At 43.2% G+C, this 27335-nt stretch overlaps 2 protein-coding genes across 2 annotated transcripts; both read left to right on the plus strand.

Moving 5' to 3' along the window:
* The first annotated feature begins 3445 nt into the window (after nucleotides 1-3445).
* Nucleotides 3446-12760, plus strand: LOC120995455. Its single transcript, XM_040424683.1, has 2 exons — nucleotides 3446-3647; nucleotides 9572-12760. The coding sequence occupies exon 2, from the start codon at nucleotides 9580-9582 to the stop codon at nucleotides 12139-12141; it is 2562 nt and encodes an 853-aa protein (XP_040280617.1). The 5' UTR covers nucleotides 3446-3647; nucleotides 9572-9579; the 3' UTR covers nucleotides 12142-12760.
* On the plus strand, nucleotides 4183-5838 carry LOC120993808 (posterior protein-like). Its single transcript, XM_040422274.1, has 2 exons — nucleotides 4183-4759; nucleotides 4808-5838. The coding sequence occupies exons 1-2, from the start codon at nucleotides 4183-4185 to the stop codon at nucleotides 5836-5838; spliced, it is 1608 nt and encodes a 535-aa protein (XP_040278208.1).
* Nucleotides 12761-27335: the final 14575 nt, after the last annotated feature.

Here is a 27335-nt window from a genome sequence, read left to right on the forward strand (position 1 = left end):
CAGTTGGAACTGTGAATTTTTTGATACATAGCTCTATATTCTCTGCATAGATATAAGATCACACACACAGGGAATCTGTGTTACGGTGTGGTTGGCCGCTGACCCACTGGGGTCAAAGACACCAGTGCAAAGCACTGGGGAGTCAGGCAATACACAAAGTCAGGAAACAGCCAGAGGTCAGGGCAGATAGAGCACATGTAAATTCAGAGTTCAGGTCATGTCAGGCTGCAAAGGATCAGGATCCAGGAAACAGGCAGAAGTTGGTACCCAGACAGACATACAGATTATTGCTCTTTTGCAGGGCATATCAAGCAAGTGAAACCAAAAGTTACCTAAAAGATTGCTAAGGCAAGGGGTGGAACAAACAGACCATCATATATAGGAAAGCTGATGTGCTCATTAGTCAAACAGCTGAACACAGCAAAAAAGGGTATTAACTCTTTCAGTGCTGCAGGGAAATGTTCAATGAATAAACACTAAAACACACACAGAAAGCCAGAGTCTTGCTGCTGGTTTGGGCAGAAGCTAGGTGAGTGAAGCAGCGCCCTTGCCTGCTCAAGATGGTTGGTGATCGGCATCGAGAATCACTATGACAGTCTGTAGCTGTCACTAGAGGGATCTTTAGAAGCTTACAGCGTAATTTGTTATACCTTATTTTTATTAAAGGATTTTCAAATGTTTTTACAGAAAACAAAACATAACATTACCAACAATCTACATAGGAATACATTGGAACAGATCCAATAGTCCGTACTAACAAGGTAGATGTCCTTCTGAATGATATAGATGTGGGCATCTCATTATAAGTAAGATAAATGAGGCCTTCATAGGAATTCCTTGTGCAGAAAACCATAAGTTAAAAGGGTAGGAAGGAGGAGATAGGGTGGGGGGTTGGGATGAGGCACATCTAGAGTCCCCTGTAAAAGATTTATAATCTGTGTCCCTCCCAAGGAGTACTGTACGGGATCCACAGACACCAGGACATACCACCAACAACCAGAAGCACATCTAAATGGGTGATTCTCCCAGAGGCAATTGCTCTTATATCTTGATGTATGCGTTGAGAAAGTATCTGAATAAAGTTTTCCCAGGTCTCAAAGAAGTTAGCATGCTATTTATCCATTGAACTGAATAATAACAGGCTCTGCACCACATTTATTAAGTGTTTAAGACAATTCAACTAATAGGTGATATCTAATAGGTGGTATGCAGTTGGACTAGGCAGTCTAAACATTTACCAGATTTATCATCCATGATCAACCACTGTAGAAAATGGCGCATCTTTAGACTGTCTAGTCTAGGTGGTAGTGTATCAAGTCCACCTCCGCCAGAAAAGTGGGTATTTTTGTTTTGTTGATGGAGTAGGTATTTAAATGCTATTGAAGAGTAGACTTTCCACAAAAGTGTAAACTAGTCTTCACTTAACTCAGATATAGAAAATTAAGTGGATCTAATATTGTTTTTGCATACCAGATGTATTTTTATACAAGCCACTTTCCATACATAAATGTATTTTCACATGAACTGGCACCTTGTAATAAGGGTATATAACTCAATATTGTTCTCAAGGCCAACTGGAAGCCCTACATTGGATAAACACAGAATTCTTCCAGCTTATCCTGTTGCTGGCGTAACTTGAAGCTCCTGGAAACCCACCACCACCATCACGTATCATCTATATAATACTGGTGTTATGCAAGTGGTTGTGGACTCACTGCACCACTGACTGGCTATACTCTGGAGGGGCATTACTAAGTAACTACCCGGTCTTCACTAGAGCCTCTGATGGTGAGGATAGGTACCAAAGGAAAGTACATGGTTAGAAAGTCCGAAGTCAGGGCAGGCAGCGATCAAGCAAAAGTCTGTAAACGAAGTCCAAGGTCAGAGGCAGGCAGCAAACAAACAAAATCCAATAAATCCAAAGGCAGGGTCCGGTACACAGAAAAGCAGAACTACAAAAACACCTTCACACTAGGTACTAGACAAGCTAGTGACCATGAGTTGCTCAGGCATCTTCCTGGGGCAGGTAGCGCCTTTAAATACTTCCTGCAACTCAGCCATAGGCCTCATGCCCACGACCGTTGTGTGCATCCGCATCCGTGGTTCAGTTTTCCGTGGAAAAATCGGAAAATGCACCGTTTGGCAGCCGCATCCGTGATCCGTGTTTCCTGGCCATGAAAAAAATATGACCTGTCCTATTTTTTTCACGGTCAACGGCTCGCGGACACATTCAAGTCAATGGGTCTGTGAAAAATCACTGATGCACACAAGATTGTCATCCGCGTCCGTGATCCGTGTCCGTGATCCGTGTCCGTTTTTTCCTATCATTTCAATGGCAAACTTGACTTAGATTTATTTTTTCATTTTTCATGTCCGTGGATCCTCCAAAAATCAAGGAAGACCTACGGAAGAAAAAACGGTCACGGATCACGGAACAACGGAAATCCGTTTTGCGGACTGCAAAAAAAACCGGTCGTGTGCATGAGGCCATAGGCTGGGGAGATAGAGGGTGTGCTCGTGCTGCCTCACAAGGGAGGTGTTGGAAGTCAACATGAGTTTGATACAAGTTGATACACTTTGATAGACTTGGATGTGTTGATGGGGGAGCAATGGACTACTGTCATCCTGGTGTAAATAGCAATGTCAATAGGCCTAACATCTGAATAAGCCTGAACATCTTGTTTTCATCCTGTCGTAAACAGCATCTGTCATAAAAGCTGCAACAATAGCAATGTGAATAAGCTTGACATCTGAGTGATAAGAATGGAAATGAGATAGGGTTCCTGTTTCCCCTGTCCTGATGACTTGAAACCAGCCCCTGCGGTGTTATACACAATGGACTGCGCATTTGTAATGGTGTAGGCATCCTGTCGGCCCTAAAGGTCTGATTCTCAAGGAAGGTTGGACGGACAGCTGTTGACATAGCTGAAACAATATGCCATGCCTCAGGCCCAAGGCAAACTAAAAGGACACCAGCGCCATCCGCAGGAAGGTGGCAGTTACTGCATCAATATGAAGGAGTGGACTCAGATCAGATTACTGCAAGTTCATTGGACGAATGGTAATGAAGAAGGCCGGAAGATACTGGAGTAAGGGGTGGAATTGTGGGCGTGAATGTGGTTCGATTTGATATATAATATACACTAGATCAATGATAGTTAGATATAGTTAGATATGTATTGATTGTTAGGAAGCTAGTACTAGTATGTTTATATTCTTTTCAAGTATAGGACATTGAAGGAAGGTTTGCTTTATACTCTGTTATCCATTTATCTTGTAACCTTTTACCTTACTTTTATTAATTAAATAAGCCATTGCTTAAATCCGGATTCCTCATCTTTCAAAGACATACAAGGATAGTCAGCAGAAACCCTTGGATACAACATTTGGCACCCCAGATGGGACCGTGGAAAACAGCACTCTACGAAGGACCCAGACGATTTGATTCTGCTTTATTCAGTTATTGAAAGATCAAGGAATATCCTGCATTGAGACCGGACCAAAACCTTTGCTAAGAAAGACAGAACAAGGGGAAGTATCATTGGTGGACAAGTAGCACGCTGGTTCGTGAATTCTAAGGAACACCTGAGACATCAACCTGAAGTTCGAGATTATACTGCATCAGTAAAAACGGACGCGTTTAATTGGTGAGTAGCAGTTCCTTTACTTGAATTGTATATATGCAATGTTATGTTATGTATGTTAGTAATAATCTATGCAGTTCAGGCCTGTGTATGTGTTGAATTGTTAAGTGTTGCCGGCAAATTAGGGTTAGTACCCTGTTGACTGGAGTACTCATAGGATCTAAAGGAAAAAACCAGACATCTCTGCGAAGAAAGTGAGGGAGAGTAAACTCTCTGAACCTCATGTTAAGGGGAAGTAGCCTTATGCTTCAATAGGAGATCACTCTTGGCCTGGATCTTGGATCTGTAGTTGATCAGGTATATGAGATACGGTCAGTCAAGGATAGGTAAATCACGAGACTCTGATAGTGGTTTTGGAGTGTGATTACCATAGGGAGGATTTTATGAAATCTTTGTCCCTGGTGTTGTTTGTTTTGTAATGAATTAGTATTTACTAGTTGCAATACATTTGTGGTATATTTATTTTTCTTTGTGAATTGTCATTTACTGACTAGTAAGTTAGTGGTATTTTGTTCTGTTGTCTGTAGTAGTAAGTAAAATGGAAATTGTCGATAAATTTGTTGAAAAACATGCATCTGCTAGTTTTAAGATTTGTACAAACGATGCTTTAACACATCAGTTTAATGATATGATAAAGCAATGTGATGAGCAGAATGCGAATAGCAAACATAGAAAGTCAAATAAGAAAACAAAGAAAGAGAAATTGGCTAATATGTTGTGCATGCTAATGAAAATGAAAGAGATTGCAGAGCAAAAGGAATTGCAGTGGTACTCTGAAAAGGCTCAGTTAAGGGGTGAGCTGGATAGAGTTGAACAGGGAATCACTGTGGCTATTGCTAGCGCTGAAAATGATGGTTGTGAGTGTGAAGATCTCAGAGAGGAAGTGGATAGGCTGGTTCAACAGAATTGTGATTTGGAGGATGAAATAGAGGAGTATGAGGAAAGATGTAGACTTAGAGATCTGAAAATTGCATCTTTAGAAGAGAAAGAAGAAAGGAATGATGATGTTGTAAAAGTACTTAAAGATCGATTGCATGATGTTGATAATCAACTGATTCATAAACAACATTGCAATATGACCTTGAGATCACAGGAAAGTGCTAATAATCATTGTTGTGGTGATCAAACACAGGTGTACAGTTCCCCTGAACAGGAGGAAAAAGATCGTAAATGGGGGGAGGAGCAGCCTATTTGCACTGCAGATGGGCCACAATCAACCCCAGATCATAGTTCCTCTCTATTTACTCCTTTGTCAGATGAAAGCAGACAAAGAAGAGATAGTTTGCATATTCATGGTAGCAATCGTATCCAATCCACAACACTCTCTATACAGGATAAAACAAACCTATGCCAAATATTGGGGAAATTTGATACAAGTGCTTCACCCATTAATCTTTCCAACAGGCTGGAAGCTGTGGTTACGCAGTATAATCTGAACAATAGGGATGCATGTGCCTTATTTAGGGTATGGCTCCCATCTCAGCTGTGTGAGAAGTTACAGCCTCCTGTGGGCACTCACAAAGGATTATCTGCAGAACTCAACTCCAACTGGGGAAATGCAAGTGATAGGCTGAAAGAATTGCAGAGAGTAATGGGGGGAAGAGATATTAGAGGTACCAATGCCCTAGAGAATGCAAAATTAAGGAGAGGGGATGACCCAATCATTTTCTGTAGTGAGTATTTGACCCTATTTCGTGCTACATATAACTGTCCTGACATGCCTCCTGACGACAGCAGTTTTCTTTATTCAATGGCTAATAAATGCACATTTGTTGACTACCCAACAAAGGTTGCCTTAAGGAACGCAAATTCCTATCAAGCCTTTCTAAATATTTTAAAGGACTGGATTCAGGAGACTTGTAATGACAACAAACCTCAGAAGAGAATATCAGAGATAGTTAAGAATGAAGGCAAAGTAAGATTTATGGGGAAGTGCTACAAATGTGGAAATACAGGTCATACTATGAGAGAATGCAGAAGTAATAGGAAAGGCAACAATGACAGAGCTTTTTTCCCAAGAAAACAGCAGCAAAGGCAAGGATTAGATAATGCAGCAGATGGAGTATCTCAGCCTCCTGAAGCTACATTGTATGGTCCACTTTTGAAAGAAATCAGAAGGATAGGAAAAGCAATAGCGGAGTTGCCAGAGGAATTTAAGGCCCCACCACCAACAAATCCTTATGTAAAACCATAGGGATGTCAGGCCCCTGTGTTGTCCCTTGTGTGCCAGCTAGATAGGGACAAAGGCGGTAGACCACGTATCCAGGGTGCGGTAGGGGGCCATCGTACAAATATTTTAATGGATACGGGGGCAGCGGTAAGTTTGACGAATTTGGATTTGACCATGAACCCTAGAGGTAAAAGTATTTTTCTGAGAGGCTTCGGTGGACAATTGGTACCTTCTAGGCAATCTGTACCGGTAGCTATAAGCATGGGAAACCTAGGTGTGGAGCATAGTTTGTACTTGTCTCCAACACATGAGGGTACTATCATTGGATCAGATGTAATGAGGGAACATGGGCTCATGGTTGATCTGTGTAACTGGATGTTGTGGAAAGGATCACGATATAAAGGCTGCCTTAAAATGGTTACTGATAACTATGGAATTGCTGCGATCAAGGGTGCAGAGTCTCTAGACCCTGCTGCATTATTAAAAACAGAGGATAAACGATTGGCTGATATCTTGTGGCAACATAACAAAGTGTGGGCAACATCAAAAACTCAATGTGGCAAAGTGTCAAATATGATTGTGATGGTAGAAGGCCCAGATCCCCCTCCCCAGAGGCAATACAAGATACCACCTGAGTCAATTCCATATATCAAAAACACAATTGAGGAATTGCTGGTCCAAAATGTAATCAGGGAATGCCAGTCTACAAACAATGCGCCTTTATGGCCCGTTCGGAAACCAAATGGGTGGCGCCCTACGCTAGACTACAGGGCATTAAACAAGTGTACCCCTCCCGTTACAAATGTTGTCGCCAAAATGCCCGACATGATGACAACACTTAAGCCATCTTCCACGGTATACTCATCAATAGACATCTCAAATGGGTATTTTTCAATTCCTATTCATCCTGATTGCCAATACAAGTTTGCATTTACATTTCAAGGGAAACAATACACATTTTGTCGGTTGCCACAGGGTTTCAAATCCAGTTCAACATACTTCCATAAATGCATGGTTGGAATATTGTTGTCATTTTCAGAGCCTGACTGTATTGTGCAATATGTGGATGACATATTGCTCCAAACTGACAACAAGGAAGAACACTACGTGTTACTAAATGAGTTGTTGAGACTTCTTGAAGAAGCAGGCCTTAAGCTAAATCCTATGAAGGCCCAGTTAATGAAGGAATCGGTGACATTTTTGGGAGTCATAGTTTCAAAAGGAGGGAGAATTCCTGACCCTAACAAGTGTGAAACTATACAGAAGTTGCCGAGGCCAAACACAAAAACAGCCCTTAGGCAGTTTTTAGGGATGGTTGGATTTTGTAGGGACTTCATAGAGGGATTTGCTGAGAAAGCTAAGCCGCTCTATGAACTCCTGAAAGGAGAGGCACGGGAAGCAGACCCCCTTGGGTGGATGCAAGAGCATGAGGGAGCGTTTGTTAGGCTGAAGATCAGCCTCACTCAGGCACCTGCTCTAAGCAATCCGAACCCAGATTTACCCTTTGCAATACAGGTAAATGCCTCCAAAATAGCAATTACGGCTGTGTTGCTACAGGAGAGGCAAGGAAAATGGGTTCCTGTTGGATACCTATCAAGGTTATTGAGTCCTGTGGAAATAGGATTTGAGGACTGTGTCAGAAATCTTTTGGCAGTACACTGGGCAGTGATAGCTACAGAACACATAGTGGGGTTTGCCAAGATCATCTTACAAACACCTCACACTCCCATCAAGATGCTCTTGGAGCGGACGCTCAGTGGAGTGTCATCTCAAAGGGTAGCCAGATGGCTGGTAGATCTGACACCAAGAAACATCACTGTAGCACACAGTACCACCTATGTGCTGCCACAACTGATGCAATACGAAGGTGAGAAACATGATTGTGGAGAGGTGCATAGGACTAAGACACAGGAAGTATTCAAATTGACAGCAGGAAAGGCAGATCTGAAAATTTGGGTGGATGGATCTAGGTATTGGGAAGAGGGACAGTTTCACACAGGGTACGCCATGTGGTGTCCACAAACCAATGAACAAATTCTCATTAAGTGCCCAAGAAATTTCTCTGCTCAAAGAGCAGAATTGGAAGCGGTAAGAGAAGCCATTTTCCACTTTCAGTCAGGCCCAATTGCTATCTTTTCCGACAGTGCCTATGTTACTAGATCACTAACTGAGTACATGCCTTTGTGGCATACAAGAGGATTTAGTGATGCATCAGGGAAGACACTTGCACATGGTTCAGTGTTGAAGGGCATTTGGGACAAAGCCTGTTTAGAACCACAGAGAGTAGCAATAATAAAGGTGAAGGCACATCAGAAGGGCATTGATGAAATTGCGGTTGGCAACAATGAGGTAGACAAACTAGCCAAAGAGGCAGCTGTCATGGGGGCCAGGTGGACTCCCTATGATATTGAGGGAAGACAGGCCTGGAATGAACATGACAGTGAGGACGGAGACCAAATGGATCTTAAACTTGAATGCCTGCCTGTGGTTAAAGCACCAACACCGTGCTTAGCAGCAGAGCAGGATAAAGACTCTAATTTACAGCAAATCAAATGCTCCATTAGGGAAAAGACAGCACAGAAACCCCAATATTACAATATCCAGGATGATTTGTTGCTCAGAGAAACCCCAGACGGCCCTAGATTTGTGGTACCTTGTCAATATCAAAAAGACATTGCCAAAGAGAACCATAGGCTAACAGGGCATATGGGTACTGAGGGTACTTTAAAGTTTATTCAAACAAAATATTGGTGGGAAAACATGAAAGACACTGTTGTGAGGGTTATACAAGAATGTTTAATCTGTGCGCAAATGAATCCAAGGCCAAAAGGACAAAGGCCTGTGCTGTCCAGGATACCGTTGGCAGAAGGACCATGGGAAAGGCTACAAATTGACTTTGTTGGCCCTTTACCCAGTGCTCCTGGAGGGTATCGTTACTTGCTAGTGGTGATTGATGTGTTTTCTAAATGGGTGGAAGCCTTACCCATGAGGAGAGACACTGCAATAGCAACAGCAAAAGCCCTATGGAGGGAAGTCATCTCAAGATGGGGATTCCCTAAGACCATAGAGTCAGACCGAGGCACACACTTCACAGGAAAGATCATGACAGGCATGTGTGAGATGTTAAATGTTGAGCAAAAATTTCACGTGCCATATCATCCCCAATCGTCAGGAATGGTAGAAAGAATGAACAGAACCCTAAAGGAAAGACTTAAAAAAATGGTACTACAATCTGGAAATAACTGGTTGTGTCATTTACCCACAATTCTAATGGCAATACGGGGTACAGAGGCAAGAGGCACTTCAATCACCCCATATCAATTAATGACTGGTAGAATTATGAACCTGTGCCACCCTGCAGACCCGAAGCTTAGTACACCAATGAGGGACAGTGCTGAAAAGGAAAGATTCCTTGCACAGTTGCAAGACCAGGTGCAAAAATATCTATACTTTGCGGCCAGCAATATGGCTCCAAAGGCAAAAGAGGAACCTGGCAGGCCACCAATTAAACTAGAAGTAGGAGACAGGGTGATGGTAAAGAACTTTGTGCCTAAGTCTTCATGGGATGCCAATTGGATGGGCCCATTCCTGGTAACAGTAAGATTGAGTGATCAGGTTGTAAAGGTCAAACGGGTGGACAACAAGAAAGGGACCAAGTGCATGAAAAGGAGGGATATGGAGAAGTGGGTTCATGCAGATCAATGCAAACGGATGTAACTGATAAGAATGTGATGCTTCTCTTGTTCTTTTATTCCAGAATCTTAAATGAAGCATGAATTAACAGGCCGAAAATTCCGGATTCTGGATATGGAGATTACAACAGTTTTGTTGATGATTGGCATCACCTATGTTATCGGAGTGCAGGAATTGGAACAATCAGGAGATGAGGACACATTTATGTTTCCAGATGGGGAATATGAAAAGGCAATATTGATACCATCAGAATTGATAACCATGGACATGCCACAAAGAGTTAATAATCACGAAGTTAGGAGTAGGAAAGTGCGACTCATTCCAGAGGGAAAGGATGTAACCAAGAGATATTATCAGAATCCTGGTGGGCAATTCAAGTATAGGGTGGTTTTCTCTTTTGGGAGGGTAAATCATAGTTCAAATATTGGGAGATTGGCAATAACGCATGGTGCACAGGGAATATTGCCAGAATCACTACAACCATTCATGATGGCAACAATATATGTCAATGATACTGGTTATTGGCTGGGAGAAGAGTCTGACTTGCCAAATACGGGTGAGCAGAAAGGTATTCAATATGGAGTATTTAGTGACTACTTAAGGGAAGGAGAATATTTGTTTGTATGTGGCATATATTGGCATGACAATATGCACCCGATGTTCACTCCAAAAAATATTAACCTGGCTTATAGAAGGACAAGCCTTGGGGAAGCCAAAGACATTGATATGTCAATTCAACATGGTGGAAATTATCTTATCGGTACTATGTCCAAATCATATAAATCTTATAGGGAGATGGTCGGTCACTGGACATGTGGTACACGTGAAATAGAGATTGGGGGTATGCATATTGTTGATGCCACTCCAGATAATATTAAGCCATGCACAAACAAAGATTCTGAGAATACTCAAAAGGCCTTACAACTACAAGAAGGACAACCCTTTCAAGTTAACCTAGACTCTGCCCAGACAATGGCTAGTGGTGTTCAATATGCGTTTATCACATGGCGGTTTAATATTTCTCTATGGTTAATTAAAACCCACTATCCAATATGTACAGGACATACAATGAATCAGGTGCGTTCCCTCTATCAATGGTTGATTTCCAAAAACACTAGGGCTCGTCATCATTTGAGGAATGGGAAGAGCAGAGGAAAAAGGGATATGGTCGACACAATATTGGGTGGCGTAGGAGCTGGAATGGGAATCATTAATCAGGCAGATATTAGCGTCTTAAAAACCAAACTTGCAGCCATAGCATCTAACAGTAAAAACGGGTTTGAGGTACAAAGGGAAATTAATCAAATAATCAGTAACCTACAGCAGGGGCATATAGACACTAGCATTGGGGTAGCAACAGACGTTATTCAACATTTCAAGATGTTCGTGGAAAATATGCAGGCTGATGGGAGGAACATATCCTGGGCTCTGGCCTGTACACAAGGGCAGGTGGAACTATCAACTAATATAAAATTGGCGATTCAAACCTTGTATAATGGGCAATGGCCATATGAATTAATATCTCAGGCCACTGCTGCATTACCAGAGCTCCTCACTTTCACACACTCCAAATGGTGGGCGAGTGCTTGGATTGGATGTATTAATCATAACTTGGAAACGTGTTATGCCTCTTCCCTGATTCCATACACAAGCTCCCCGTTAGAGGTAGTGTATAAGGTCACTTCAATTGGTATTCTTACTGGAGGATCCACACTACTACATCCAAGATTAGACCATCCTCATGTAATCAGGAAGGATGGGGTGTGGAAGCAGGTTGATATTTCCCTCTGCTTACATAGAAATCAGGATATATTGTGTACACCAGGCCAGGATAGGTTGGTGGAGGACAAGTGTTGGAACAACTCGTCGGTTTGTGTTCTGGATGGGGAGTTTATTACAAAAGATAAGACACCAGTCACATACCTAGGACATCAGAGAATCTGTTTCTTTCTATTAAACATCACCAATGTAACTCTGATCACAAGTCAATGTTCAATAACAACAGCTGTGGATAAGGGTGCATGGTGCACGCTTGGTAATGTCACGGAAATCCAGACACCAAGTTGGAGATATGTGTTTCCCACCATTGCAAACTTATCTATTGATATTGAATATCATAACCCTGTCAATCTTCAAGCATTAAATTTGGGAATGGGGAAAGAGCTGCATGATTGGCTGATCAGATTTGATCAAGATGAATATTTGCTTAGAAAGCTACGGCAAGAAGGAGCTAATGCTACAATCGTTATACACCATGACCAGAAAGAGCTAAAACATATTACTCATCTGTTAGAAAATAATGCTAAGGGTTATTGGTGGGAGGTTATATTTGGGCATTCAAGTGCAGCCAATGGAATCTTAAATTTCTTAATCCATCCGATTGTGGTATTGCTCATTGTTGCTGTAGTTTTATCCTTATTGCAAATTTACATGTGTTGTATGACACGGTATCTATATAAAAGGCTCCAGGCCCTATCCATGGAAATAGAAATACAAACTAAATATAAAATTGCATCATGCGAATTAGATGTACCAAAGAGCCTGGAGGAACATCTTTTAAAATGTGACAACTGTGGCAGACAAGGACATAGCAGGGGAAAGTGCCTGATCCCTGAACGATACAACAGATTGTAATCAGAAAATGAATGTTTAGTTACATCATGCATGAAATACTTGAATTATATTTTCATGGTGTGCTTAGTATAGATGATATATGTATTTTGATTTTGTTGATAAGTATGTGAATATATTGATGATTCAAATGTTAATGACTTCCTCAATGTCCTAATAAGAGTGTAACAAGATTTATTGGAATGAATGGAAAGTGATGAATGGTGAGCGGCAGGATTCACCCTTACTCTATTCGGATGATGATGGACCGCAAGGTTGAAGAGAACTATGGACTGTAAAGTGGTCATCAATGGTGTGTCATTCAGACACAAAGGGGCATATGTTGGAAGTCAACATGAGTTTGATACAAGTTGATACACTTTGATAGACTTGGATGTGTTGATGGGGGAGCAATGGACTACTGTCATCCTGGTGTAAATAGCAATGTCAATAGGCCTAACATCTGAATAAGCCTGAACATCTTGTTTTCATCCTGTCGTAAACAGCATCTGTCATAAAAGCTGCAACAATAGCAATGTGAATAAGCTTGACATCTGAGTGATAAGAATGGAAATGAGATAGGGTTCCTGTTTCCCCTGTCCTGATGACTTGAAACCAGCCCCTGCGGTGTTATACACAATGGACTGCGCATTTGTAATGGTGTAGGCATCCTGTCGGCCCTAAAGGTCTGATTCTCAAGGAAGGTTGGACGGACAGCTGTTGACATAGCTGAAACAATATGCCATGCCTCAGGCCCAAGGCAAACTAAAAGGACACCAGCGCCATCCGCAGGAAGGTGGCAGTTACTGCATCAATATGAAGGAGTGGACTCAGATCAGATTACTGCAAGTTCATTGGACGAATGGTAATGAAGAAGGCCGGAAGATACTGGAGTAAGGGGTGGAATTGTGGGCGTGAATGTGGTTCGATTTGATATATAATATACACTAGATCAATGATAGTTAGATATAGTTAGATATGTATTGATTGTTAGGAAGCTAGTACTAGTATGTTTATATTCTTTTCAAGTATAGGACATTGAAGGAAGGTTTGCTTTATACTCTGTTATCCATTTATCTTGTAACCTTTTACCTTACTTTTATTAATTAAATAAGCCATTGCTTAAATCCGGATTCCTCATCTTTCAAAGACATACAAGGATAGTCAGCAGAAACCCTTGGATACAACAGGAGGAGAGACACAGCCATGCAAGTCCTAACAAACAGTATAGGTCTCCAGCAGGAAGTAAACTCTGGCATGGAGCACAGATGCAACAGTTGAGCTACCTGCTGCCCACGCTTGTCAGCATGGCAGCAGGGGGGAAGGAGGGAGCCCGGCGGCCGCGCGGACCGCTGGGCTAACAACTGGTCTTCTCATACAGATGTAACAGCTGTTATCATAAAGCCCACAGCATGTTATGCTATTAGTGCAGTGAGCTGCAGCCGACTACGCTATAGCACATTAATATACTTTTGTTATAATATTAGAACTGCATGGTATGCTAATAGTGTGGAGTGCCACATCTGTATGGGTCTTGATGTGACTGCAACCTCTGCACACCCTCTGAAAATTTAACACTACTTTCTATTACATGCAAACATTGTTGGCTTTCTCATAGAGGAAAAGCAGAATTCATAGTCAGCATTCTAACTAATCCATAAATTTTACTATGATGTTTAACCGGCCACAACATTTTACATACATAAACATGTATATCGATATAGTCTACTTAAATTACAGAGCCACATAGGAAACTGTTGTGGTTCTAGGTAAGTAGAATAGCAAGCTTCATAGAGGGTGGTCTGATTGTGTGCTGGTTTCTTAAACCACTGTCTGTATAACCCACATAGCCAGGATATGTTGAGGATGGAATTTCCATATATATGCCTATATATTTAGACCAGTCATATATATATATATATATATATATATAATATATAATATGCTTTTGAAATGCAGACAGGAGAATAGCATAGATATAGTGCAGTGGTATTAACCCTATAAAATCATAGCTCAGAATGCTAATTGTCATAATTAGTGGTCTTTTAGCCATGCATTGCATCATAAATATGCAATTTTAAGAGCATGTTTAAGCATTACACATCTTTCAAAATCCCAAAATTCAAAGTCCTATTCAACACTTATTACTGTATATCTCACTTCTAATATTAACACCTTAAATACTGGGCCCATTTTTGGTTTTGCATTTTCATTTTTTCTGCCCAACGTTCCATTACTCATAGCTTTTTTAAGGGCGGCATTTTATTTACCATGTCTGTTATTGGAAAGTGGGGAAACCTTTTTTTTATGTGGTTAAATTAAAAAAAAAAAAAAACAATTCCACTAAGGCCTCATGCACACGACCGTTCAGTTTTTTGCAGTGCTCAAACCGCGGATCTGCAAAAGACGGAAGCCCATTGTAGAAATGCCTATTCTTGTCCGCAAAGCGAACAAGAATAGGATATGCTATATTTTGCGGGGCCACAGAACAGAGCAACGGATGTGGACAGCACACGGAGTTCTGTCCGCATCTTTTGCGGCCCCATTGAAGTGAATGGGTCCGCACCCAAGCCGCAAAAAATGCGGCTCGGATGCGGACCACAACAAAGGTCGTGTGCATGAGACCTAAGGTTTATGGAGTTTTAACGTCATGACGTTCACTGTATGCTATAAATTACTTGACATCCTTATTCTGTGGCTCAATACAAATACGGTAATACCAAACGTGCATAGTTTTTTTTTACTACTTTTAAAAAAATCTAAATTTTCTTTGCATCACTATTTTCTGAGAGCCATAACTTTTTTATATTTCCATCCACAGAGCTGTATGGGGGTATGTTTTTATTTTAGCTCTTCTGTGTGTTGCATTTCTTTGTTGTTTTGTATTAGGCCTTGGAGAGACTCCCGTTCATCCTTCCTTTTGGAGGAACAGGATGTCTTATTCCTGTCATTAGTACCAGGGTCCTTTAAGGTTAGATAGGACTTTGGGTATTCCTGTGTATGAACTCACCTACCTCTGGTGACTGTTCATACTGGTAGTCAGTCATGGCTTTGATTAGGGTTTTTACTAGGAGGTGTCCATCTTCCTTTCCTAGTTTTCAGGCCTTATTTCCTTTCCCCTTTCCCTCCTATGTTCGGTGTGGGTTTTTCCTCCCACACTAGAGTGTGACAATATGTTTTTTTTATTGTTTATATATTTTTATATGTACAATTGGGAAAGAAGGTGATTTAAACTTTTAATATTTTCATTTGATTTATCTTTTTAAACTTTTCTTTACAGTAACTTTTAACCCCCTTAAGGGGCTAGAGCCTGGGATCCTTTGCCCCATTGACCCAAATAGAGATTCTATTAGGGTGAATAGGATTTTAACACACTCCCTGCTGAGCTGTGCTTTGTGCACAGCTTGTCAGGATGTTTACCATGGAAGCCTGGGAAGCTACAGAAGCATCCAGATTGCCATGGTAACCAATCAGAGCCCTGCGATTTCACCATGGGGGCTCCGATTGGAAGGCAGAGGGAGCCGCATCCCTCTCTCATCCCATCTGAGGAGTTAAATTGCGGCTAGGTGCCTGCTGTATTATACAGCTGGCACCTGCCACGTATGGAACAGGCTCACCACAGCAGCCCACTCAATACCTTACGTCAGCCACCATGACTTACCGGTATGTCACAGTGGTTGAAGGGGTTAATGATATAACCTTTTTGAAAATGTACAATTTTAGTACAGATATTTAAAGTAAGATAAATTACAAATTCATACAATATACTTATCGAACATGCCAACATTCCTATTGTTTGCAACCCATCTATATCTCTGCTTACCCTTTGTTCTGAGCATAGAAGGATATATCTATAGGGATGCAGATGTAAAGAGCTGGCCTGCAGGGGACGCTTGAGGAGTGGAGAGGATAGGAGTGGGGGCTACTGCAATGAGTGTGGTTGTAGACCTCACAGTGACTAACCCTGTGTCAGGATACAGCGACTGCCATCACACTCAAACAGGGATAGTGCCAGGGGCGTAGCTATAGGGGAAGCAGGGGAAGCGGCCGCTTTGGGGCCCAGACCCATGAGGGGCCCCCTCAGGAGGAAGTCTAAAATATTTAATTGTCAGGGTTGCCTCAGCATTATTATACAATTACTTTATATACAGTGATTGTAGGAAACAGACAGAGTGGCTACCAGGCCTTGTTTGAGAGGTCAGTTTTGACTAGCCATAGGAGTGGGGGTTGCAAAGAAGTTTCTGGGAGTGGGGGGGTGTTCAAAAATTTGCTTCGGGGCACAGTCAATTGTAGTTATGTCACTGGTTGCGCGACTTATGCTGCCATGTAGATCTTAACCATATTTCTTTTTATTGAGGTAAGAAGATAAGGCCACACGCCCACACAGGACATCAGTACAATAACATTAAAAGTCACCATAGTTATTCGGCATACATGTCATGTGTAAACAGTACCAGCTGTTATCATCATCATCAGAGATATACATCACAAGGGACAAAAAAGAAAGAAAAGAAAAGGAAAGGAAAAGGGAGGGGAAGGGGGACAAGAAGGGGAGGGTTCCTGCTCTTTCATGTGAAATTCCTATGTGATTTCCACGGGGACCATAACTTCAAGAAACAGTGGCGAGAGTTTGTCTCCCAGTGCGCCAATTCCTCAAAGCGGTAAATTTGGTCTACCTTATCCGTCCACATACTAGGATTTGGGGGGGAGTCTGTCTTCCACAGAAAGGGAACCAGTAATCTAGCTGCTGTGATCAGCATTGTAGGGAGGTTGTTTTTGGCGGGAGTTAGCGTGGTATTAGGGCACCATAGTAAGATAAGTTTAGCATCCAAAACGACTTTAGTTTTGCAGATGCTATTGATCATTGATTCTATCAATTTCCAGAAAGGTTGGATCTTATGACAGAGCCACCAGATGTGTGATAATGAACCAGTTTCTATGCCACACCTCCAGCACATCTCAGGTACCTCAGGATTAAGTTTGTGCAAGAATTCAGGAGTTTTATACCATCTACTTAGCAGCTTAAAAGAATTCTCCTGAACTCTTACGCAACGACTAAAGCCGTGAGAATGAGCTAACACAAAGGCCCTCTCCGGTTCCGTCAGGGTCATAGAAAGCTCTCGCTCCCATGAAGTCAAGTACCCCAGCTCTGGTGGCAAGGAGGAAAGCATTTCCTTATACATCTGGGATAATGGCCTAAGAGGGGGCCTAGGAGCCAGGATTTTCTTCTCAAGCCAGGAGGGGGAGTTATTACTAGCAAAGGTTCCAACGCATAACTTAGTATCTCTCCTAAAATCTGCCAGGTGGAAGAATGGAGCAGTCTTAATTTCAGGGCGGTCCATAATTAAATCCCAATGCAAACTACCATCTGGAAGAAGGACATCCCGCATAGACAAGCCAGCGAGCCTAGACCAAATTCCAGAGGGGTTTGACACAGAAGGATGAATATAGCTCTGCAACAATTTAAGAGGCATACAGAGATTAGGAAAGCCAAACTGTTGGGACTTAACCATTTTAGACCATTCTACTAGCATTCCTTTCCAAACCGGGGAAGAGGCGTAATGATTGGCCGAAAAGGGCCTAACACCCCATAGAGTGAGCAGATCCTGGTTGGTGAGTAGTATAGATTCAAGCCGTGAGCAAAGGGAATTAGATTTACGGGTCATGACAGCTATACACCTACATAACTGGACAGCAGTATAATATAACTTTACATCAGGCATCCCAAAGCCTCCAAATTTCTTATCTCTTGTGAGAACAGAATATGCAATGCGTGGTGACTTGCCATTCCAGAGGAAGCGTGTGAACACTCGGCGGACCTCTGAAAAGTAAGGGTTTGGCAGCCATATGGGGATGGCTTGCAGCAAGTAAAGAAATTTGGGGAGAATAAAAGTTTTCAGATAGTTTTTTCTCCCTATCCAAGAAACAAAAGGGAGTTTCAAATTCTGTAAGTGAGTGCGAACCTCTTGCAGGAGTGGAGCGAAGTTAAGGGAGGCTAGGTCCTGAATATTGGCCGAAACATGTGTTCCCAAGAATGTAATGTCTCTGGAGGCCCAGGCGAATGGGGTGGAGCGTTTTAGATTATTAATTACAGTTTGAGGGCAAGAGATGTTAAGTGCCATAGATTTTCCATAATTTATTTTGAAATTGGATACAAATCCAAAGTCCTCAAAAGTATTCAACAACTTGGGCAAGGCCTCTGCAGGGTTGGAGGTCATGACTAAAAGGTCATCCGCGAATGCTGCAGTAACATGTGTTTGTTGACCAATCTGGAGGCCTTTAATAACAGGGTCCGATCTAATTTTACACAAAAGGGTTTCCATGACCAGCACAAATAAAGCCGGGGAGAGGGGGCACCCCTGTCTTGTTCCATTGGTGATGCGAAATGGTGGGGACAAAGCTCCATTGACCTTGACCATGGCAGAGGGGGCCGAGTAAAGGGTGTTGACAGCACTAATAAACTGGTCTGGGAGGCCAAACTTCGACAGGGTCCGCGACATAAAGAGCCAGCTGACCCTGTCGAAGGCTTTTTCCGCATCCGTGCTCACCAGGACCAGAGGCTTAGAGGATCTCTTGGCCCAATTCACAAGATGTAGAAGTCGCACCGTGTTCTCCGACCCCTGTCTGCCATGGACAAAACCAACTTGCTCCCCGTGTACAATGTCGGGGAGGACATCTTGAAGCCTGGTAGCCAGAATTTTCGCCCACCACTTCACATCGTTATTAAGTAAAGATATTGGCCTATAGTTACTGCAGCATGTTGGATCCTTGTTTTCCTTATGGAGGACAGTGATGTGCGCCATTAAGGAATGAGGAGCAAGAGACCCCCCTGTCAGAAGGTAGTTGCACAAGTTCCTGAAACGTGGGATTAACACATCCTGAAAGGATTTATAGTATGCAATGGAAAATCCATCAGGGCCGGGACTTTTACCTGATGGAATAGACATAAGTACCTTGCGAACCTCTGAATCAGAAATAGGCTTAGTCAGGAGGGAGATTTTTGATGGGGATACAGAAGGAAGGCCTAGAGACTGTAAGAATTTATCAGTAGCCTCGCTTAGATCTCCCGGGGTAGTCCCATTAGGGGGTGGTAAATTATATAAGGCTTCATAGAAGGCGCAAAATGCCTTAGCAACATCTGGGATTGACTTATGTATTTTGCCCTTAGAGTCTTTAATAGAGGAAACAAAGGAGTCAGAAAACTGCTTCTTGGCAATTGCCGACATCAGTCTGTTTCCTCTATCCCCATGAGCATAGGCCTTAAATCGGGCACGAAGTATCAACTTTGCTGAGGTGACATTCAATAGATTTTTTAGTTTTGTTCTGGCTTCAGTTAGTTCTGCTAGGGTGCTTATAGCCCGAGATTCTTTGTGGGAAGATTCTAGACGGGTTATGGTCGCCAGTAAGGCGTCCAGGGCTAATGTCCTTTGTTTTTTCACAAAAGCTCCTAAAGCTATAAGTTCCCCCCTTAGGACCACCTTGTGGGATTCCCATAGTATAGAAGGAGAAGGAGGCGACTCTGGGGTATCATTGATCGCAAAAAATTCAGATATTGAGGCCCTGAGTTTATCTGCATGTCTAGGATCTAGAATCAGGGGTCATTGAGACGCCACAAGCGCTCCTTTCTCTGTGGTTCAGACAGGGAAAAGTTAACAATGACAGGGGCATGGTCGGATAACGTTATATTACCTATCCGGGCTCCAGAGACATTACGTATATGCGAACCAGACAGGAAAATATAATCCAATCTGTGGAAAGATAATTTAGCATGTGAGTAAAAGGTGTAATCACGGCCATTGGGGTTCAAGGCCCGCCAGACATCTAATACTTTAAGTGTCCTCAAGGAAATTTTTACTCTTTTCAAGAGCCTGTAGGATACAGAGGGTTTACCCGCCGAGGTGTCCACCGCTGGCTCCAGAGCAACATTGAAGTCGCCCCCTAATACTAATAAGCCCTTTTGAGAAGGAGGATAATGCAGCAAGGGTCTGAACGAGCCATGGTACTTGGCCTTTATTGGGAGCATACAAGTTAGCAAAGGTCACTGGGGACTCACCCAATAAGCCCCTTACAAAGATGTACCTGCCCTCTGGGTCTGTTGATATAGCTGAGTGTTTAAAGGGGAGGCATTTATGTACAGCTATACTAACCCCTCTACTAGTTGAATCATGTGTACTATGAAACCACTGGACAAATTTTTTAGGAGGAAGTTTGGGAATTTTGCCCGTTCTAAAATGAGTCTCCTGTAAGAAGGCCACTGAGACTTTATCCCTCAGGAGAAGAGAAATGATTTGAGACCTTTTGCATGGCTCGTTCAGCCCATGTGCATTTAGCGAGGCAACTACAATTGAAGACATCTTAATATATACTCAGGGGAGAGGCGGCCTGAAGTACCAGTGAGAATGCTAGAGAGCATATAGTATATATGAGCAGGATGGGGAAAATGAGGAAAGAGGGAGAAGGAAAACATACAAAGTAAAATAAGGGGAGTAACATTTGACATGTTAAACCGGTAATAACCCAGTTCAGACATGTTATTCATCTGAAAAGTGGGTGCTTCACCTATCACCATCCAAGACAGGATTGGGCTGGTGAGGGGGCAAGTAAAACACCTCTATGGTCTACAACAATAAGACCAATAACAAAAAAAGGAACAAATACAACCAGCTCCAGTAATCAACCGGTCATTACCCTTCGGGTGAGGAACTAAATTCTCAGTTCAGAGACAGCGTCCAGTACAGGATAAAGAAGCGATGCACTTCTATGTGACGCCAAGTTCAAATAGTGAGCATGTAAAGATCATACCAGCTCAAAACAAACAGGAAAAGAAGCTAGGTCTGCCTTTAGCTAAACTATAAGCTGAAGGTTGAAAAACATCTAACTCCAGCTTATATAGGGTAGCGGTATCAGGAGCTTACATACTTAGCTGAAAATAACATAAGTCCCATAAATCAGGTGGGAGCTCTCTCCATCTTGCCTTTTCCCGGGCGCTCTGGCTTGCCTGATGAGACCTTCCGCCAGGCCGAGACACGAGGTGGAACAGGTAGGGGGCCATCTTGATCTGCCGGCAGCCATGAGGGGATATCCACAGGAGGGACATTTAGTGAGCTCCAGACTGAAGCGAGATCCGCAGGAGAACGTATGGTAAGCAGTTTACCGTTTCTGGAGACAGCGAGCCCAAATGGGTATAGCCACCGAAATGGCGTGGACGTTTTCCTCAGGGCGTCCAGGAGGGGTTTCAGCAAGCGTCGCTTCGCCAGGGTGGATGGCGCCAAATCTTGGTACATCTGAAATGGTGTGCCTTCATACTCCAATACCTCCATCTCTCTCTGTTTCTTCAGGAGGGCCGCAGTGTCCACATAACTTAACAGGCCGCAGATGACATCTCGTGGAGGTTCCTGTGGCTTAGGCCTGGGGCGCAGCGCCCTGTGTATCCGTTCTACCACTATTCCTGCTGCTCTATCAGGCTCCAGCAACATGGAGAAGATTTCGCGCGCCACTGTCGGTAGGGCCTCAGCCGCAATCGATTCCGGTAGGCCGCGTATGCGGATATTCCGCCTGCGACTGCGGTTTTCTTGATCTTCAAGTTTTAAAAAAGCCTCATTTAGTAAGGTCTTGTGAGTAGCCAGCACCTCCGATGCTTTTTCTTCATACGCCATCATCGAATCTTGTGCTGTTTCTAATGCCACTACTCTTTGACCCAGATGTCTCAGGTCATCTTTTACATCGGATAGATCTTGTTTGATAGGCGAGAGAGCAGATTCCAGTACACGCCGAAGAGTCCTCTCCGAAATAGGGGGATCTCTGGGTCTCCTATCTGAGACATCGGAGCCGCTGCATGCGTCGGAGAGGTCTCCTATATCGGAGTCTTGAGCGGCAGATTCCGCCATGTTAGGGCCTTTCTGAGCCACAAGCCTCGGTGTTTTCCGGAGGTATTTCTCCATCTCTGGCTGTTTAGTGTGTCGCGGAGTCGTCTCTGAACTTCCTCTAACTTTGTCTTTGCCAGGTTTCCCCATAATAAGGCGAATTTATGTGCTTAATTAGGGTAAATGAGCCGGTCTGCTGGAGGAGCTCAAGCTCGTGCGGCCATTCAGCAGCGTGGCTCGGCTCCGCCCCCCCCTGCCATGTAGATCTTCCCCTATACTATCTGAACACATACAGTTGCAAGAAAAAGTATGTGAACCCTTTGAAATGATATGAATTTCTGCACAAATTGGTCATAAAATGTGATCTGATCTTCATCTAAGTCACAACAATAGACAATCACAGTCTGCTTAAACTAATAACACACAAAGAATTAAATGTTACCATGTTTTTATTGAACACACCATGTAAACATTCACAGTGCAGGTGGAAAAAGTATGTGAACCCTTGGATTTAATAACTGGTTGAACCTCCTTTGGCAGCAATAACTTCAACCAAACGTTTCCTGTAGTTGCAGATAAGACGTGCACAACGGTCAGGAGTAATTCTTGACCATTCCTCTTTACAGAACTGTTTCAGTTCAGCAATATTCTTGGGATGTCTGGTGTGAATCGCTTTCTTGAGGTCATGCCACAGCATCTCAATCGGGATGAGGTCAGGACTCTGACTGGGCCACTCCAGAAGGCGTATTTTCTTCTGTTTAAGCCATTCTGTTGTTGATTTACTTCTATGCTTTGGGTCGTTGTCCTGTTGCAACACTCATCTTCTGTCGAGCTTCAGCTGATGGACAGATGGCCTTAAGTTCTCCTGTAAAATGTCTTGATAAACTTGGGAATTTATTTTTCCTTCGATGATAGCAATCCGTCCAGGCCTGACGCAGCAAAGCAGCCCCAAACCATGATGCCCCCACCACCATACTTCACAGTTGGGATGAGGTTTTGATGTTGGTGTGCTGTGCCTCTTTTTCTCCACACATAGTGTTGTGTGTTTCTTCCAAACAACTCAACTTTGGTTTCATATGTCCACAGAATATTTTGCCAGAACTGCTGTGGTACATCCAGGTGCTCTTGTGCAAACTGTAAACGTGCAGCAATGTTTTTTATGGAGAGCAGTGGCTTCCTCTGTGGTATCCTCCCATGAAATCCATTCTTGTTTAGTGTTTTACGTATCGTATATTAGCTAACAGGGATGTTAGCATATGCCAGAGACTTTTGTAAGTCTTTAGCTGACACTCTAGGATTCTTCTTCACCTCATTGAGCAGTCTGCGCTGTGCTCTTGCAGTCATCTTTACAGGACGGCCACTCCTAGGGAGAGTAGCAGCAGTGCTGAACTTTCTCCATTTATAGACAATTTGTCTTACCGAGGACTGATGAACAGCAAGGCTTTTGGAGATACTTTTATAACCCTTTCCAGCTTTATGCAAGTCAACAATTCTTAATAGTAGGTCTTCTGAGAGCTCTTTTGTGCGAGGCATCATTCACATCAGGCAATGCTTCTTGTGAAAAGCAAACCTAGAACTGGTGTGTGTTTTTTATGGGGCAGGGCAGCTGTAACCAACACCTCCAATCTCATCTCATTGATTGGACTCCAGTTGGCTGACACCTCACTCCAATTAGCTCTTGGAGATGTCATTAGTCTAGGGGTTCACATACTTTTTCCACCTGCACTGTGAATGTTTACATGGTGTGTTCAATAAAAACATGGTAACATTTAATTCTTTGTGTGTTATTAGTTTAAGCAGACTGTGATTGTCTATTGTTGTGACTTAGATGAAGATCAGATCACATTTTATGACCAATTTGTGCAGAAATCCATATCATTCCAAAGGGTTCACATACTTTTTCTTGCAACTGTATGTAAATACAGTATTTTCTGTTTTATAGGAAGTGTCCAAAATTTGCAAAGTTTTTGGAAATTGGCGCATTTGGGAATTCTCTGAAGTAATTTTACAAAGTAATCAGCCACAATGAAGACATGTTAGCTCATTGTTTGTAGTCTGTATTTTATTACATTCAATATGGCCGTGGTCATGTTGAGACACTGCTTGTGATTTCATCATTGGACTCACCTACTTGTGATGTCATAATGGTGTATATATTGAGATGGTGCACTGACCCCAGCCTTAGTCTCCTGAGCTGGCTCTCACCATTACGGGTCATCTGATGAGAAGCATAGGACCAGATCGGATAAGTTTGGTCGTTTTTATCCTCGTGTTTGGGAATTGTTTTGCTGATCTTTATTTTCTTTCTCTTCCATACAATGTGAGAGCTGTGTGTGACCCTCTCCGACCTCTGAAAATCAACCTACTCCAATGGAACAATCCAAGGAGAAAGTGAAGAAGGAGCCTCCACCTCCCTTCAAGGGCCAGAGCAGCAGAAATCCAAGATCATTTTATAATAAATAAAGGTTTTTGTGTGTGTTTCTTTAGAAAATATGATTATTGTGTTTTTTCCCCTTAAATACTGTACTAAAATTGTGCCATTTCTCATGCGCCCCTGTTTTGTTTAAGTATCCTAGGGCTACTTGAATCGGTACAGGGCTCAACCCTTAAAGAATGAGTAACCAATAAACTCCAGAGAGGAAATGTATTAAAGAGATATTGCCATCAGGGACATTTATGGTGTACTGCTAGGATATGGATCCATGGATTTCTGCACAGTGCAACATCATCATTATAAAAAATGTCATGCGTCAACACATGTCGCAATGTAGTTGTACCCTTTTTATTGCTCTCAGGGGCGTAGCTATAGGGGAAGCAGGGAAAATGGCTGCTTTGGGACAAGGGGCCCATCAGGAGGAAGACCAAGAGATTTTATTGTCCGGGCACCTCAAAAGTATTACACAATTACATTATATACCGAGCCTTGTCTGAGAGCTCAATCTTGACTAGCTACTGGAGTGGGGTTTGCATGTGAGTTGGGGGTTAGAGGGGGCCATTCAAAAATTTGCTGTGGGGCCCAGTCAATTGTAGTTATGCCACTGGATAGTGCTACCCTAAAACTTCAAGGTCCCACTATCTTTACCAACTTGCACGGTTACCCTAAGCAGTGACCGCAGAACTGGGCGGTAGTCCCTATGCAGAAATACATGTGAGGGTGACAAGCAGGGAACAACAAACAAACACAAAGAGAAGTCATTCAGTAAAGGGTTAAATGCCAGTCAATGAAGTACAAAAACGTGAGAGAAACAAGAAAACCAACACGCCAGAAAGTCGCAAACCAAGAGATAAATATAATACCAAATCGTCAGAAACCAAAAATGTAGTCACAATACCAATCCAGAAAATCCAAGCCAGAGGAGTCTTTAATAACAGCAAAGGAACCCCAGGGGGAGCTAGAGGACAAGACACTCACTGGCACCTGCACATGCAGGAGCTAGTATTTTATACTGAACAGGGAACAGCTCATGCCAGCATCCCTGCACGCTGAGTAGAGCTGCTAGCTGAGCATCCTGAGGCTCTGGAGCCCCGCTGCACCCCAACATTGGCCTGGGGCTCCAACATCAGAGCGGGCCAACCAGCTGATATGGTTTCCCTGGCAACCAGATGCTGCTTCTGCTGCATGGAAGCAGCAGCTTCCAGGGGCACTGTAACACCCTGCTTGAGCTATCCTGCTTGAGCGATGCCCCAGGCCACGCCTGCAATGATGGGGGAGAGGTGATGCAACCCTTCCTTCCCTCAGGGCACACATTAGATTTGGGAGCTTGTGCCTGTTGGTGGCTGGTGTGCCCTTGGTGTTAGATGAGCAATAGGGTGCAAGGCAGGAGTCCAGGTGACCGCGGTCGAATAGGGAGACAAATGACGATGCTGGCTTGGTTAAGATAGTCTCTCTTTTCCTGAATGGATGATGTACACTCCTCAGGAGATTCTCGCTCAGGGTGCGAGCAAAGAGCCAAAGACAGCACTTGGAGTTTTTAAACTCTTTCTGAGTTTCACCACTTAAAATTCGCTGACATGTGCAGCTCTCGCTTGGTTCATACCAAACCAATTACTTAAGAGAAGAATCACAAGTGAACCGCAAGGTGGGATTTGAAAAGAAGGGTTTGAGTGGAATTCGCAGTCAGCATCTCTCGTACCCTAAGAACGAATCACATCCCCTAGCGCAATGAGCCAAGCCGATTATGTCAGGAAAATGCCGCTTTTATATTGTACTAGCTGAAGGACCCGGCTTCGCTCGGGTATATTTAATCTATTTCATTTAATGTTTGTATGTGTCGTTAAAAGATATCAACACTATCCACTATAACAGTGACATCTACAGCACCCCGCTCCCAAAACAGTGACCCCCCCACAGTGCCCGTCCCTTAAAATAGGACCTCCACAGCAGCCCACCCCCTTAACTTTGACCTTTACAGCATCCTTCCCCTTTAACAGTGACTTTCACAGCATACCACCCCCTTGACAGTGACCTCCACAGGGGCCCGCCCCTTAACAGTGGCCTTTACTGGATCGGGGGCATGTTCTTTTGAACAGCTCACTCTAAGACAGCAGTACTGTATTGTCTGAGTGTGAGCTGCGGGGAGAAAGTCACCCTCCCTCCCACCCCTGCAGCTGACAGAAGTTGATTTTTACCTTCATTTTTTCAATCCCTGTCAGCTGAGGAGAGGAGGTGGCATGGCCTAGCCAGATCAGGGGCGTGGCTTAGCAGGACCTAGAAGTTGATTTTTAACTTCATTTTTTCAATCTCATTCGGCTGAGTGGGAGGGGGCGTGGCCTAACCTGTTTGGGGGCGCGTGTCCTTTTGAACAGCTCACTTTAAGACAGCAGAACTGTGCTGTCTGAGTGTAAGCTGCAGGGAGAAAGTCACTCTCCTTCCCACCCCTGCAGCTGATAGAATTTTTACCTTCATTTTTTCAATCCCCGTTGGCTCAGGAGTGGGAGGGGGCATGTCCTAACCAAATCAGGGGCGTGGCTTAGTGGGACCTGGGGGCATGGTTTTAAGTCTTTTGAGGGTGGACACATTGTGGCAGGGGGCGTGTCTGGGCTCCTAAAAACATCTATTGCTGGAACAAGGCACATCTTAAAATAAGGTACTAAGTGCTATTTGGCCATGGCTTTACTGCAATAGCGATTATCCTGGTGACAGATTTCCTTAAAGCTCTCCTACAGCAGTGAAGAAAAATGGCTGGGTTGTTATGGAAACCTGGAGTAAAACTGTGTATGTGGAGGCTGGAGGACCTGCGAGCTTCTATTGGCTGATGAGGGTTATGTGATCAAGCTTCTATTGGCTAATGCATTTTTTTGGGAATAACTCAGGAACGGTACGTCCTAGAGAGCTGAGACCTGGTCTAAAACCTT

This window comes from Bufo bufo, chromosome 3 (genome assembly GCF_905171765.1).
Source record: "Bufo bufo chromosome 3, aBufBuf1.1, whole genome shotgun sequence".
Lineage (NCBI taxonomy): Eukaryota > Metazoa > Chordata > Amphibia > Anura > Bufonidae > Bufo > Bufo bufo.